At 36.5% G+C, this 16395-nt stretch overlaps 1 protein-coding gene and 1 non-coding gene across 6 annotated transcripts in view; both read right to left on the bottom strand.

Moving 5' to 3' along the window:
* LOC106883388 (steroid hormone receptor ERR1) overlaps window positions 1-16395 on the bottom strand; it is a 226614-nt gene that overhangs the window by 161580 nt on the left and 48639 nt on the right. For 3 of the 5 annotated variants that reach the window (XM_052973522.1, XM_052973523.1, XM_052973524.1), the window contains exon 2: window positions 1723-2117. In XM_052973522.1, the coding sequence (XP_052829482.1) occupies window positions 1723-2068 (346 nt within the window). In that variant the 5' untranslated portion in view covers window positions 2069-2117. The remainder of the gene's footprint in view (window positions 1-1722; window positions 2118-16395) is intronic. The other 2 variants (XM_052973526.1, XM_052973521.1) reach the window with 1 other exon arrangement.
* Window positions 12199-12317, bottom strand: LOC128249641 (5S ribosomal RNA). The gene has a single exon (XR_008265764.1). It is a non-coding gene; the product is annotated as a 5S ribosomal RNA (ribosomal RNA).

Below are 16395 nucleotides of genomic sequence, written 5' to 3'. Positions count from 1 at the left end.
TATATATATATATATATATGTATTAGATGTATTTTTTAAGATGTTGAATTCATGTATATTCACTTGAAGAAAACGTTTTTATACGGGTTTTTTTTTGCATGCTGTAATAATTCTGTTCATCAATAAAAAAAACTATATTTATATGGTATAAATACCATATAAAGAAAAAACCAATTTCCATCTGCTGTTATTTATTTATGTGTTTAGGTACATATATATTAGATATATGTAAATGTATGTGCGTGTTTAAATACATATATATTAGATATATATACATATATATGTGTGTGTGTGTGTGTGTATGTTTAAGTGTATACATATACACACATTCACATATGTGTATGCAAGTATGTATGTGTGTATGTATATACGTAACATTTGAAAATATGTTTTTTAATGAACACTTTTGAAACATGAAAAATAAAAATAAAATCTGTTGCAAATTTCATATTATTAGTTGCTTACCACAACAACCAGTCATTCCAAACTGATGCAAAAATTTACTTCTTGGTCACAATAACAAAGACCTAAATTAAAACTCTGGCTGGACCTAAAATAGTCTTGAATCTACATATCCATATTTTAAAAATAACTCTAGCATATTAGTTGGTAATTCACTCTAAGCATGTTTTGTGCTATTGACTTATAAATGACAATCTGAACTTGCATTTATAATTAGTTATCTCTTTAAAAGTGAAATCATTTGAAACAAATGCCCATACCAGATATCATTTCCTATCCCAAAGGTTCTGCCCACTCCATGTAAGCTGTAGTTCAGATAGTACAACAGCTTAGGATTTCAAAAGCCCACAGGTCGTCAATGCTCTGCCACAAGAATTAAGGAACCTACACAATATGGATGTGTGAGGGCCAGGTACTGCATTAATTTAGTGTTCAAATACTCACAGCTCTTCAGCGCTCTGCCAAAAGACTTAAGAAACCTACATAATTTGGATATCTTCAAACAGGAACTTCACATCCACCACATAAACCAACATCCAGAGTTCAAGTACAGATGAAGGCAGTGATGTCGAACTCTTCAGGCACTAAATGAGCCAACAAGGAAAAGAGTACACGCAAGAGTGGTGATATGAAATCAACCCAGCAACCAGAAGAAATTAACCACACAGGAGGGTAATGGAAAGGGTACAAAGAAATAGAAGAAAACTCAAAAGGCAAATTTTTGCATCAGTTTAAAATAGAAATAAAATTTTACAAAATTCACTACAAAACAACTTCGTCTTTTCAATAATAAAAATATGAGGGAACAAAAAATATTAAACTACAGTTAAATCTACATTTTTCTAAATTATTATTTTCTACTATAGGCACAAGGACTGAAATGTTGGGAACAGGAGTGCTGGTTGATTACATCGACTCCAGTCAACTGGTACTTAATCCATCAAACCTGAAAGGATGAAAGGCAAAATCAATCTTGGTGGAATTTGAACTAAGAATGCAAACATGAAATACCATGGGCAAAATGCATCTAGGCATATTTATGTTCTGAGTTCAAATCTCACTGAGGTAGACTTTACTTCTCATCTTTTCAAATAAATACCAGTTGAAAATGGGATCGGTGTGACTAACTGTCTCCTCCAAAATTTCAGGTCCTGGGCCTAAACTAGAAAAGTTATTATCATCATTTTCTAAGAGACAAACACACACACAAAAAAAAAAAAAAAAAAAAAAAAAAAAAAAAAATTCAGAAAATGTATTTACCTTGAATAGTTCTTTTAAAAAATGCTTTGCAAGCTTCACAAGATGATACACCATAATGGTATCCTGATGCAACATCACCACAAACCAAACAGACTTTCTTAAATCCATCTGGATTTTCTTGATCTGAGATCATCACATTTGAGCTAAACTCAGGTTTAATGTCTGCACTGCATGGAGAAATATTGTCTCCACTATCTCCCTGATATGAACGATCTGAGCCATAATCATCATGACCACTATAATCAGAAAATACTTCTCTTACGAATCCATCTTCAAGAACTTGGACAGAGCATCGCCCATGACTAACAGGGCTATTCGGTTCACATTTAACTGAATCTGGGTCCATCCTTTAACAAATCAGAAAAGCAACTGATGTCAGTGAATTAAGTTTAAACCTGAAAAAATGTAAATGAAAAAAAAAAGAGAGAGAAACTTATTTAAAAAGAAATTATAATTTGCATTTTATTTGTATTTTCTTCAGAAAAATATGTTCTTGCTGTTATGTTTGTATTATTATCGTTAAATTTTAGGTCTTGTGCCTATAGTAAAAAGGATTATCACTATTATAATTAAAAGGTAATAAACTGGAAGAATTGTCACCGTGCCAGACAAAATGATTACGTTCCGAGTTCAAATTCCACTGAGGTCCACCTTGCCTTTCATTCTTTCAAGGACAAGAAAATAAGTATCAGTTGTATACTGAAGTCAATGTAATATACTTGCTCTTAGTTCCCCTAAAATTTCAGGCCTTGTACTTATCATCATCATCATCATCATCATCATCGTTTAACGTCCGCTTTCCATGCTAGCATGGGTTGGACGATTTGACTGAGGACTGGTGCAACCGGATGGCTACACCAGGCTCCAATCTAATTTGGCATTATTATTATTATTACATTCCAAGTTCAAACTCCTCTGGGGGGTCAACTTTTCCTTTCATCTTTTTGGGGTTGATAAAGTAAGTACCAGTTGAGCACTGGGATTGGTGTAATTGATACACCTCTCCCCTAAAATTGCTGGCCTTGTGCCAAAATTTGAAATCATTATTATTATTATTATTATTATCATTAAGGTGGCAAATTAGCCAAATCATTAGCATGCTGGGCAAAATGCTTAGTGGCATTTCTTCAATATTTATGTTCTGAGTTCAAATTCCACCAAGGTCGACTTTGCCTTTCATCTTTACGGGGCTGATGAAAAACGTATCAGTTTTGCACTGGGGTTGATGTAATTGACTATCCAACCTCCCCCAAAATTTCAGGCCTTGTGTCTGTAGTAGAAAGGATTATTATTATTATTATTAAGGCGGCAAGCTGCCAGAATCATTAGCACGCCTTTCGGGGTCAATAAATTAAGTACCAGTTACGCACTGGGGATCAATGTAATCGACTGAATCCCTTTGTCTATCCTTGTTTGTCCCCTCTATGTTTAGCCTCTTGTGGGCAATAAAGAAATAAGAATCATTAACATGCCAGCAAAATGCTTAGCAGTATTCCGTCTGTGCTTACGTTCTGAGTTCAAATTCTACCAAAGTCATCTTTGCCTTTCATCCTTTCAGGGTCAATAAAACCAGTTGAGCACTGGTGGATGGGATCAATGCAATCGGCTTGTCACCCCCCACCACCACTACCACCAACAACAACAAAATGTGTCTATAGTAGAAAAGATTATCAATATTATGGTTGGATTTTTATTTGTATTTTCTTCAGAATAATATGTTCCAGCTGTTACTTTTGTACTAATATCATTATCATCATCATCTACAAGTTCAACAACAAAAATACCCGGCTGGACTGTCCCCCTGTCCCCGTTACTTGCCCCAAGTGTGGGTGTTTATATAAAATCAGATAAAACAGGTAAAACATCCACAACAACAATAGTAATCCTTTTTACTGGCCCCTGCCTTGCAAATTTCAGGCAAAAGGCCTGAAATGCTGGGGAAGGAGGCTAGACAATGACATGAAACCTTGTACTTGACTGGTACTTTATTTCATCAAGCTTGAAAGGATGAAAAACAAAGTCAAACATGGCTGAGTTTGAACTCAGAACATAAAGATGGATGGAACGCTGCTAAGCATTTTGTTCTTTGTGCCAATGACCTTGCTAGCTCACTGCCTCAGCAATAATAATAATAACCATTTCTACTATATACACAAAGCTCAAAATTTGGAGGGGAGGGGCTAGACAACTACACTGACCCCTGTGCTTGATTGGTATTTATTTCATTGACTCGAAAGAAATGAAAGGTAAAATCAACATCACCAAAATTTGAACTCAGAACACGAAGACAGACAAAATGCTGCTTAGAGTTTTGCATGATGTGGTGACAATTCTGATTGGCTGTTGCCTTAATAATAAGAAGAAGAATCCTTCTTATTATAGGTACAATCCTGAAATTAATAATAATGGTTTCAAGTTTTGACACAAGTCATCAATTTTGAGGGAGTGGTTAAGTCGATTACATTGGCCCCATGATCAACTGGTACTTATTTTATCCACCCCATAAGAATGGAAAGCAAAGTCGACCTTGGTGGAATTTGAACTCAGAGCATACAGATGGACAAAATGCCACTAAGCAATTTTCCCAGTGTGCTAACAATTCTGCTAGCTCACCAGCTTCTTAATAATAATAATAAAAATAATAATAATAATAATAATAATAATATAGAAATGGTTTCCAATTTAGATCCAAAGCCAGCAGTTTTTGTAGGGAGAAGATAAATCAATGCCAACAGCCCAATACTTCACGGATACTTCATCAGCTGAAGAATGAACGGCAAAATTGACCTCTGTGGGATTTGAACTTAGAACATAAAAACTCAAAACAATACCATTAACCCTTTTGTTCCCATATTTCTTTTGAGATGCTCTGTGTTTCTTTCAATTAATTTTAAATATAACAAAGAATTTAGTAAAATAACTTAGTTATCATTAAGCTAGTGTTAGGAACATAAATTGTGACTAAGAACTTTTGAAAACAAGACATTTATAATACAGAGCCAGAGCCGGTTTCAGCCAGGTTGCTATCAAAAGGGTTAAGCAATTTTTCTGATATTCTAATGACCCTGCCAGTCCAGTATCCTAATAATAATAATAATCAAGATGATGATGATGATGGTAATAATTTCATTTATTTGCCAGAAGGGCAGTGATTGAGAAGACAATACAAGGACTAGAGAAGTTTTACAGAATAGTTTCATCTTCATCATCATTATTTTATTTATATCTGTTTTTCCATGATGGCACGGGTAGATGGTTTGATAGGAGCCAGCAAGTCAGAAGACTGCATCAAGCTGGAAGCCTTTCCTAATGCCAACCACTTTACAGAGTGTACTGGATGCATTTTACATGGTACCAGCTGCAATGAGGTCACCAAGGGACTTGCAAGACAAAGACCCCTCAGCTGGGAGGGTGAGCAGTAATGAGGGAGGTGGCTTTGTGCTAGTTGAGAGGTCAAAGTATAATAAAGAAATAGAAATAGGCGTCTTGTAGTAGAGCAGATACATGGCTACTCCAGATACAATTATATTAGATAATTGGATTATCATCATCATCATCATCATTTAAGGTCCATCTTCCATGCTGGCATGGGTTAGATGGTTTGACAGCAGCTGATGAGTAAGAGAACTGACTGCATCAAGCCCTACTGTCTGCTTTGACATGCATGGTTTATACAGCAGGATGTTCTTATTAATGCCAACCAATTTACCGAAAGTACTGGGTGCTTTTTACATAGCACTATCAGCTGTGACATCACCAAAGACTTGCAGGACAAAACCCCTCAACTGAGAGTGGAGATGGTTAGCTTCATGCTAAAGGATGAAGGGTTAAAGTAAGAGATAAGTTGAGGCCTGAACAAGTTCTTGGAGTTGCTCACATTGAGTAGAAGAAGAGGAGAGATAAAAGAGAATAATCAGCAGAAGCTACAAGAGATAGATAATGGAGGTGATATGACCAGACGGCCCCATGATACATAAGGTGAATAGAAGTGGGTGGCTGGTTTGCAAAATTGTTCAGGGAACAGATGAAGAAATGGGGAGACAGACTGAAAAATTTGGGTAGGGCTGAAGAGTGGGTTATGACTTGGGGAAGATAGAGGGATACATGCAGAAGAAGGCAGGATGGGGAAACAAGTGACAGGATAGTAATGAAGAAACAGTTGACTAGAAGAGGACAAGAGAAAAATAACATACTTGAGTAGTCTGCAAAAGCTGGGGAGTGGGGGAAGACTGGTATAGTGCATGATGGGAGGATATTTGGCTCAGGGGTGGGGGTGAGCACAATATACAATATACATAGCACTTCCAGAACTTAGTTTCATTGAGGAGGATAGGTCTTTATGAAAACTTAATATTGCCAGAGCAAACATGAGAAACAAAATGGTATAGTAAGCAAATGAAATGAGACAATCCAGACAGCAATTTTAAAACTGTTATTTTTCTGACACATTTAATAAAAATAAAGCCACTAAGTTGGCCAGTAATATATGGGATCTGAAGACCACACACAATCATGTGGAGAATTATGGAGAAATTTATGTCATACATAAATGGATCAAAGAGTTGCAAGACATGCATAGCTAAAGATCACACATTCTTTTTAGGTCCATGAATTCCAACACACTTCTTAATTCTAGATTTGAAATATTTAGCAAATGCAAGCACATGGACAAGCTTCTTTTGTTGAACAGGAGGATACAGCTTGCTCTGGATTGAGTAGCTATGTCACAGACTTCAACCTCATTCCTGCTATATTATTCTATACCAGCTAGATTTTATGATTTCGTCAGACAAATATTTTGGTTTTCTTTCTTTCTTTCTTGTTCCACTTTTTGTATCAACCTTCTTCGTGTTTCTGCTTCTTCTTGTTTCTCAAAGACCAGTATCTTGGTTATAAATACATTTAATGATAGGACTTAGCCTGAAAGATTACTTGGTGATACATGTCATGTTATATAAATCTGCCAATTTATTGTACCTCTAAAGCATAAAACTATTAGCTCTTTTGTAAATTGTGTATATTCATTGTGAATATATATATGCAAGATCTGATGTAAATTCCTCTAGAGCTCCTTATCAAATAGGAATTTGGTTGCTACTGATGTAAAAGAATTCAAAAAGAATATGGTTGCACACACTGAGTTGAAAGTTGCTCGTAGATATATGCAGGATATGAATCCTCTTCCTGAGAGGGGCACAGAAGAGGCTCTTTCATGTGACCAGTGTGGACATAACTGCTTCTCAAAAGTAGCCTACTCAACCATATGCACGGTCAAGGAGGAATCTCCATCAACCCATATGACATTTGGCATGATCTCTCATACACCTTGAGCAGCAGAGTGTGTGTGTGTGTGGGGGGGGGGGTCCTCCAGTGGACTCACTCAGCATTGTAGGTCTCAACAACACTAAGATAGTCAGCCAGTTGCTGGAAGGCTAATTTGTTGTTGGTGTGGAATGACCAGTAGTCTCTTTGCAGGCCTTGAGAACCACATGAGACATCATCATCGATGGGGAGACCAAATGTTAGATGTTTCTTAGAGTGAAGTGTTTCTTAGAAGGAAATGGTTTTACTCAAGTCAAGAATTGATTTCCACCATGTGTATGTGTAGAGGAGTGAGGGGCTTTCTATTGATGTCATTGAGATAAGCATTCAGTCACATGAATTGCTTTATACTGATTCCATCAGAAACTTATGGATAAATCAATGAGGAATAGTCAGTTGACTAAAGCATGCACACACCTGAGGAAGCACATGTGGAATTACTCAGTTAATTACTCATTGATTTAACGAATAATTAAGTCAAATGACTATAAAACAGAATACGAGTGCTTGATATTAACAGAGGATCCATCATCAACATACACATATTTATTTACTCCATCTTTTATCTTTTACAAGTTTCAGTCATTGGACAGCAGCCATACTGAGGCACTGTGCTTTGAAAGGTTTAGTTACACAAATCAACCCCAATATGTTCCCTTTTTTTAAAGTCTAGTGGTAGCTTTTGCCTAACTACTAAGTTTCATGGATGTAAACACACCAACACCGGATGTCAAGTGGTGGTGGGAAACAAACACAAACAACAGGCTTCTTTCAGTTTCTCTCAACCAGATCTACTCACAAGGCTTTAGTCAGCCCAGGGATATAGTAGAAGACACTTGCCTAAGGTACCACACAGTGGGACTGAACATGAAACCATGTGGTTAGGAAGCCAATTTCTTACCACACAGCCACCCCTTTACTTATTTATATTGCTTTTTGTTTTGTTCTGTTTTATTTTTTTATCTGAAAGAAATATAACAGATATTTAGTTTGAATTTTCTTGGTGTTATTTAGTTTACTAGTTTATTTTGGCCAGCTTGTATAAAATAAGCAAGTCAATATATAATAAACAAGATCATATTCTAAATACACAAAGTTCCCTTCCTTTTGTGGCCCTTCCTTTTTTTTCTGTAGTGCTGCTCTGGGAAATTGTTCTCTCAATCAAACAACATTTCTTTCTTCAGATCCCCTTATTAAATAGCTGCAAGGGTGTTCGCTCTCTCCCCCACTTTCTCTCACTCTCACTCTATCTCTCTCTCTCTCTCTCTCTCAAGTTTGCAATTATTGTATCAAGTATTCTCTAATATCACAATCACTATTCAGATGTTCTGTAATTTAAGAAAATTTGAAAATAATAAATAATTGATAAAAAACGTAATGTTTTCTTCAGTGAATTATTATTATTATTATTATACACGGTGGTGCATCAGCATGGCCGCAGCTCTAAGCTGAAACTATAAAAATAAAAAATTAAAATAAAATTATTGAGATGAGCTAGCAGAAATGTTAGCAGTTATAAACTGGGGTCAATGTAATCGACGTACCACTTGCCTTAAAATTGTTGGCCTTGTGCCAAAATTGGAAACCATTATTATAATAATAAGGCAGCAAGCTAGCAGAATTGTTAGCATGCTAGACTTACCTGTCTTTGCTTTCTGAGTTCAAATCCCACCAAGGTTGATTTTGGTTCTTATTTTATTGACTCAGAAAGGATGAAAGACAGACAAGAGCTGAGATCAATGTAATCAATTAGCCCCACTTCCTCTCCTGAATTTTTCAGGCCATGTGCCTATAAAAAGACGGATTATGCTAATGGTTCTTATTTCTTTATTGCCCACAAGGGGCTAAATATAGAGGGGACAAACAAGGGCAGACAAAGGGATTAAGTCGATTACATCGACCCCAGTGAGTAACTGGTACTTAATTTATCGACCCCGAAAGGATGAAAGGCAAAGTGGACCTCGGCGGAATTTGAACTCAGAACGTAACGGCAGACGAAATACTGCTAAGCATTTCGCCCTACATGCTAACGTTTCTGCCAGCTCGCCGCTAATGGTTCTGCTACCTCACTGCCTTACTACTAGTAATAATGATTTCAAATTTTGGCACATTTCAGGCAAGGGCCATAGTCAATTACATCAACCCCAGTGGTCAACTGATACTTATTTTATCAACCCTGAAAGAATGGAAGACAAAGTCATCATCCTCAGTAGAATCTCAACTTAGAATGTGAAAATAGACAAAATGCCGCTAAGCATTTTGCCCAGCATGCTGACAATTCTGCCAGCTCACTGCCATATTACTACTAATACTAATAATGGCTTCAAATTTTGGCACAAGGCCAGCAATTCCATGGGAAAGGTAAGTCGATTACATTGACCCCAGTGCTCAACTGGTACTTAATTTATTGACCCCTAAAAAGATGAAAGGCAAAGTTGACCTCAGCAGAATTTGAATTCAGAACATGAAGACATGAAATGCCACTAAGCATTTCGGTCATAGTGCTAACAATTCTGCTAGCTCATCACCTTAGATGATGATGATAATAATGATAATAATAATAATGCCGTAGTGTAGTACCAGGTAGTGGCTCACATGGCTTCTGATCATAACTGATTGGAAGTGGTCTTATGTACATGTTTTGTGTTGGTGCAAAAGATAGGCTACAGCAAATATTCTGCTTAATACCACAGATTTGCTTCTCAGTTATTTGACCTTAACCAATTGATCATGTCCCTTGGTGGCTGACGATATGTGCATCTCTGATCACGAGCAGAAGTAGTGGGGGAGCATCATAGCCATGTGTTGAGAGGAATTCTTTGAAGTTTGAATCATCTGCTTCTAGAAATACAGGTGTTTCATTCATCATCTTTGAACAGCTTTTATTTGGGGACCTGTTGAGTGGGATGGGCTACTTGACCTGAAGAAAATTCCAGCTGACCCCCACCTGCAAGGTCATGCGCTGTTTATCTTGATATGAGGTCAGTATGTCATGCAAATATAGTTTTGATGCATGTGCCTGGTAAATTGGGTTTCGTGTATTTGTACCCCAGTGTCATTTTGATGGTATGTGCCATTCTCTCACTCATTAATAATAATGATGATGATGATGATGATGATGATGATGATGATTTCAAACTGTTCTAAGGTAGATTTGTCAAGAAAACAAACAAAATAAAAACAACAAAGGCTCCTTAAATTTTTTGTTTTTTTAAATATGAATTTAATTTGGTAATTTTATAATAAAGACTTGTGTTTAAGTCAGCAGATGAGAATTGGTTTGTTTATATCGATCTGAATTTAATCAGTTAATGAGATATATCTGATGAGAGTGTTTTTGTCAAAAATAAATATATAAAATACAAAAGAGATTTTTATTAAAAAAGACCAAAACATTAGAAACAACAAATTAATAAAAAAAATTGTAAACATCGGTGCGTGACCTGGGAAACTACAGGAGCAATGGTGCATCATTCCATGTGCATATTATCAAGATTGTAACGCTGTGCAGGTGAGTGGCTGGTTGGATTCTGAGAGCATTCTGAACAAGGGAATTGGATACGATGCTACTCCAATGGAGAACGTTTGTCCACCTCCCAACTTTGGAACTGAAAGCTATACCAACCACCGAACTGGACACCATAGCAAAGTACCAAGAGAAGGAAAAAAGATATCATGCTACTCTTATGGAGAAGATTTGCTCTCAGTAGCCTAAACTATGCTCTCAACTGTTGTTATTTTGAAGCCACAGGTGTCACGCTAACAGCAGGACTCAAGGCAATGTAACACCACTACACAAAGAAGAGAGCCTCAGTTCAACAGATGAGCAACTGGGAGAGGCTAAATAGAACTGTGCCTCTACTCCCTAGACAGAAGATGTGAAAGCTATGCAGTCATCTGTATATGGAAGATTCACAAAGGTCTAGCTCTCAGGTTTCAGATTGAAAGCTATACCAACCACCAAACTGGACACTACTGCATAGATCCTTCAGAAAGAAAAAGGATATGATACTACTTCAATGGCGAACATTCGTTTTCAGTTGCCTGGTTAACTGTTCCCAACTGTGGTCACTGCAGACCTAAAAACAATCCTGGTTTGTTTATGTCCTTATAACTTAGCGGCTCAGCATGAGACACTGATAGAATAAGTACCAAGCTTTAAAAATAAGTACTGAAATCAATTTGTTTGACAAAAATCCTTCAAGGCGATGCTCTAGCATGGCCACAGGCCACTGACTAAAACGAGAAAATGAAGGATAAAGGCTATCAACAATTTTTGCTTCTTTCTCACTTTTAGTTTGTTTTTCATTAGCAGAAAATGTATTTACAGCATATATAATTAAGAATGTATTGATTATTAACAAGCTGATTGGTATCAGCTATTAACAAATCTATAAGAATTAGATTTAACGTCAATGATTCTTTAGAATCATGCTCATGCTACAGGTTTAGTCACAATAAGAATAGCATAATGTGCATGTGTGTTTTTAATCTTTTATCTGTTTCAGTCATTCAACTGTGGCCATGCTGGGGCAGTGCATTGAAAGGTTCATTAGAATAAATCTGTCCCAGTACGTATTTTAAACTTGGAATTTTCTCTATCGGTCTTGTTTTGTTGAACTGCTAAGTTAAAGGAGCATGAAAACAAACCAAGGCTGATTGATTGTCAAGGGGTGATAAAGAACAAAAATAAAAAGACACACACAAACACAGTCATATACATACACACACACACACACACACACACACACACACACACAATACATTTATATATACATATATACATATGTATTCAAACATATATACAGATCTGTCAGACAGGACCTTGATGACTGCCATGAGGCAGGAAAGTATACTAGTCCTTATATATTTAATACTCTATATTTAATACTCAATATTTCATATATTCAATAAGACATTCAATACTTCATTTCATTTTACTATTTATATTATATATTTCATATCCCACATTAATTTTATGAGAATATGAATAAAACATAAAAAACAGACAGAGTTGGAACTCTTTTAAATAATATATATATATATAATATATATATATATATATATATATATATATATATATTTTTTCATTTCATTTCATTTCAAAGTTTCAGCTCAGAGCTGCGGCCATGCTGATGCACCACCGTGTTAAAATGCTTACAGCACCTAGGGTTCCCAAGCGGTCACCCATCCAAGTACTAACTAGGCTCGATGTTGCTTAACTTCGGTGATCGGACGAGAACCGGTGCTTTCAACGTGATATGGCCATAAATGCAAAACCTGAAATCAAAAAACCTTCAGGTTAACTTAGCAAAGGCTAAGATTCTAGTAAGCAAGAGAAGGGACAGACAGGAATTCCATATTGTGTACCCGGTGCAAACTATGGACACACAAAAGGTGCAATAGAATAATAAGAAGGTTGTCAGAGAAGCAAGTGTTCATATGTGGAAGATGTGCAGGAGTCATAAAAACTACCGATACCCAGAGGCTCTTTAGAGGTAGTGGATAATTTCTACTACCTGGAGGACATAGTTAGTTGTGGAGGAGGATGCATGGATAGTGTAATCACTAAAATAAGAGTAGGATGGAAAAAATACTGAGAGCTTTTATTTCTGTGGGCAACCTAAGGTTGCTCGCTTCCTGGGTGAAAGGAAGATTGTATGATGCATGCATACAAACAACAACGCTACATGGTAGTGAGATGTGGGCCCAAATGCAGAAGACATGGGAAGGCTAGAGAGGAAGGAAGCTTGTATGTTCTGCTGAATGTGCAGCGTTAGTGTACATGTGCGAGAAAGAGTGCTAGTGTGTTGAGAGAAAAGCTGGACATAAGAGGAATTAGATGCATTGTGCATGAGAGAAGATTGTGCCGGTTTGGTCATGTGATGCATATAACTGCAGACAGTTGGATATGGAAGTGGGAGACCCAGGAGGACATGGGATGAAGTATTGAAGGCTGATCTCAAGACACTGAGCCTTACAAAGACAACAAAGGACCAAGATATCTAGTGTCAAACTGTACTCAAGAAGACCTGTCCACCACAACAGAATTGATACCAATGCTGGTGCCACATGAAAAGCACCCATGTTGGTATCATGTTAAAAGCACTGGTATTGGTGCCACATAAAAAGCATCCAGTACACACTGTAAAGTACTTGGCATTAAGAAGGACATCCAGCTGAAGAAGCTATGCCAGAACAGACAATGGAGTCTAGTGTAGCCCCTGGCTTTACCAGCTCCAGTTGAATTGCCCAACCTATGCCAGCATGGAAAATGGACATTAAACGATGAAATATACATACACATATACATATATATATGTATATACTGCATATTCAAGATGCTTCCCATAAACTTAGCAGATATATATATATATATTTATATGATGATGATATATACAGACATACATTTAAGACTTTTGGTCATCCAGGGGCTATAGTAGAGGACATTTGTCCAAGGTGCCACACAGGGAGATTGAGCCCACTACCATGTGGTTGGAAAGCAAACTTCTTATCACACAGCCAAACCTGAACTTATATATCTATATGCATGTGTGTATGTGTGTACATGTATGTGTGTATATGAGTGTGCCCTGTGGTGTGTGTATGTGTGTGTGTGTGTGTTGCAAGTGTGCCTGTGGTGTGTATAGGTGTGCATGTGTTTGTTTTCCTGATTGTATATATGAGTTTATCAGGTTCTTACAGCTGTTGACATATTTTATCAGACTCCAAATAAAGTGATAAAAAAATTGACAGTGAACTTGCCATGAGGAGGGGAAAATCCAGTGTTTCGGAGTGTCTTTCTTCAGGAAGAAGTTGGAAGAAGAGAAATAAATGGGAAGCAGCAGAGTTTTACTTCCTCTAAGTTTAAAAAAAAAAACTGGCTGCAGCTGATGAGGAACGCAGGGCCATATGAGCTTCATACAGATACAAGAAATGGTAGGAGAACCAGTGTAGAAAGGAGAAAGGAAAGAGAAATGGAATGAAGAGGAGAAGCAGACAAAGCAAGAGTAATGGAGGAGAGTCAAAGAATAAGAAACGATTTAACGAAGTAGGAGGATGTGTAGGAGTAGAAGGAAGTAAACAAAAATGTTTATTTAAACCTGCCAGTGACACCGTGCCAAGTTTGAATATAAAATGTTGTTCCCTCTGTTTTCTTGAGAATGTGGATCCATGGTGTGCAGTAATGCTGCACACTGATAAGTGATCAGTTGGCATGTAGAGCTGAAGTGGGTGGTGGTGACAGGTTGTCTTAGCATATGTTGTATATTTCAAATACACTCTCAAAAGCAATGGGCAGTACATCAGGCTATTTCTCCAATGTAATGGGTGCCGCAAAGTTTTGCATATGACGCAATATATATGGTTAGATGATGTGCAATGGAAATTCTGGTTAATGTGATATTGTCTGTATATTTGTTGACCGCTTGTCAACAGTAAGTGTATGTGTATGAGAGTGTATGTGTATGAGAGTGAATGTGTATGAGAGTATAATAGTGTGTTGTATCTGTTTCCTTATGACAGCATATGTAGACACAGACAAAAATAGTACTGTGAAATGTGGTGCTTCTAAAAATTATTGTGGAAGCTATTTTTAAATACACTATCATGTCCCTATCATCTTTGTTGGCAAACAGAATAAAATAGATGAAATTGTCAAAGGAATAAGCAGGCAGGATGAAAGCATGCACAATAATAGTATTTCGTATATTCAAAAGACAGTCTTTCAACACATCTTGTTTTAGCTTAATTGAATGAACCAGTTTCCAGATATCTTAACCCTTTATCATTCAACTTATTCTGTCAATGTTTATTCACATAGTCTTGAATTTAATCATGCATTATCTCATCACTTCAAGATTTCAAGAATATGACTGTTTATCTTTTAGAATGACATTATAAGGGCAGTGTAAAAGACCAGCTCTGGCCAGTTTCGACATTATACATGTATATTTGAGCCAGGTATGGTCAGGTCAAACGCTAAAGGGACAGGTATATGTGTGTTTATGCATAACCATTTAGCATTCAGATTACTTTGTCAAATGTAATAAATACTTTTTCATTGATATTGATTTGAATGAATCATTCATTATCTTGTAGCTTTGACATTTCAATGGTGTGATTGTTTATTTTTAGAATGACATTGTAGGGCAGGTGTAAGAGGCCAGATCTAGCCAGTCTTAATCTAACACAGAATATTTGAACTAGATATGGCCAATTTAAATGCTAAAAGGATATATATATATGTGTGTGTGTGTTTGGGTGTGTGTGTGTATGTATATATGTATGTACATATGTATGTATACTTTATATATATATATAGATATATATATATAAGTATGTAGCTTTATATAAGTGTATCTCAAATAGAATGAACAGTCATCACCACTACCACCACTGTCATCATTACCGTCATCATCTCATTTGTATTTTGAATGTTTACAATTCACACCAAATTATTATTCAGACAAAACACACACACATACACAGCATTTATATGTACGTGTGTGTGTGTGTGTGTGTGTGTGTGTACATATGTATGTAAATATATATGTATACTTTATATACATATATAGATATATATATATAAGTATGTAGCTTTATATAAGTGTATCTCAAATAGAATGAACAGTCATCACCACTACCACCACTGTCATCATTACCGTCATCATCTCATTTGTATGTTGAATGTTTACAATTCACACCAAATTATTATTCAGACAAAACACACACACATACACAGCATTTATATGTACGTGTGCGCGCGTGTGTGTGTGTGTGTGTGTGTGTGTGTGTGTGTGTGTGTGTGTGTGTGTGCACACACCCACACCAGGAACCAACTCCGGATTCAGATCTACAGTTTAAATTGGATTTTATACTTACATATTTACAGTATCCTACAAACACAAGATAGCTTCATTCTTATTTACCTTACTGCCTAGGTTCTGCTGAATCCTTATAAGTTATAAGCACATACACCATATCCACTCATGTGACTTTTGTCAGCCCAGGGCTACAGTAGAAGATGCTTGCCCAAAGTGTCACACAGTTTGACTGAAGTAAAAAACCATGTGGTTGGGAAGCAAACATCGTACCATGTAGCCATGACTGCATTGACAATATTCAGTTTATTTTTTTAATCATTAATATACACACACATACAGAGCCCAGAACTTACAGCTCCATCTTTATTTATTCATCCTCTCAGTATCAAACCAATGAAGTACTGAGAAGCTATGTGGTCGCTCAGCATACAAGAAACAACAACCCAACAACCAAATCTTTGAATGACAACTTACCAATGTGTGTGTAAGTATGTATATTTATATATATATATATATATATATATAT

This window comes from Octopus bimaculoides, chromosome 16 (genome assembly GCF_001194135.2).
Source record: "Octopus bimaculoides isolate UCB-OBI-ISO-001 chromosome 16, ASM119413v2, whole genome shotgun sequence".
NCBI lineage: Eukaryota > Metazoa > Mollusca > Cephalopoda > Octopoda > Octopodidae > Octopus > Octopus bimaculoides.
Note: the sequence above shows the minus strand (reverse complement) of the source record. Positions and strands in the feature narration are given on the sequence as shown.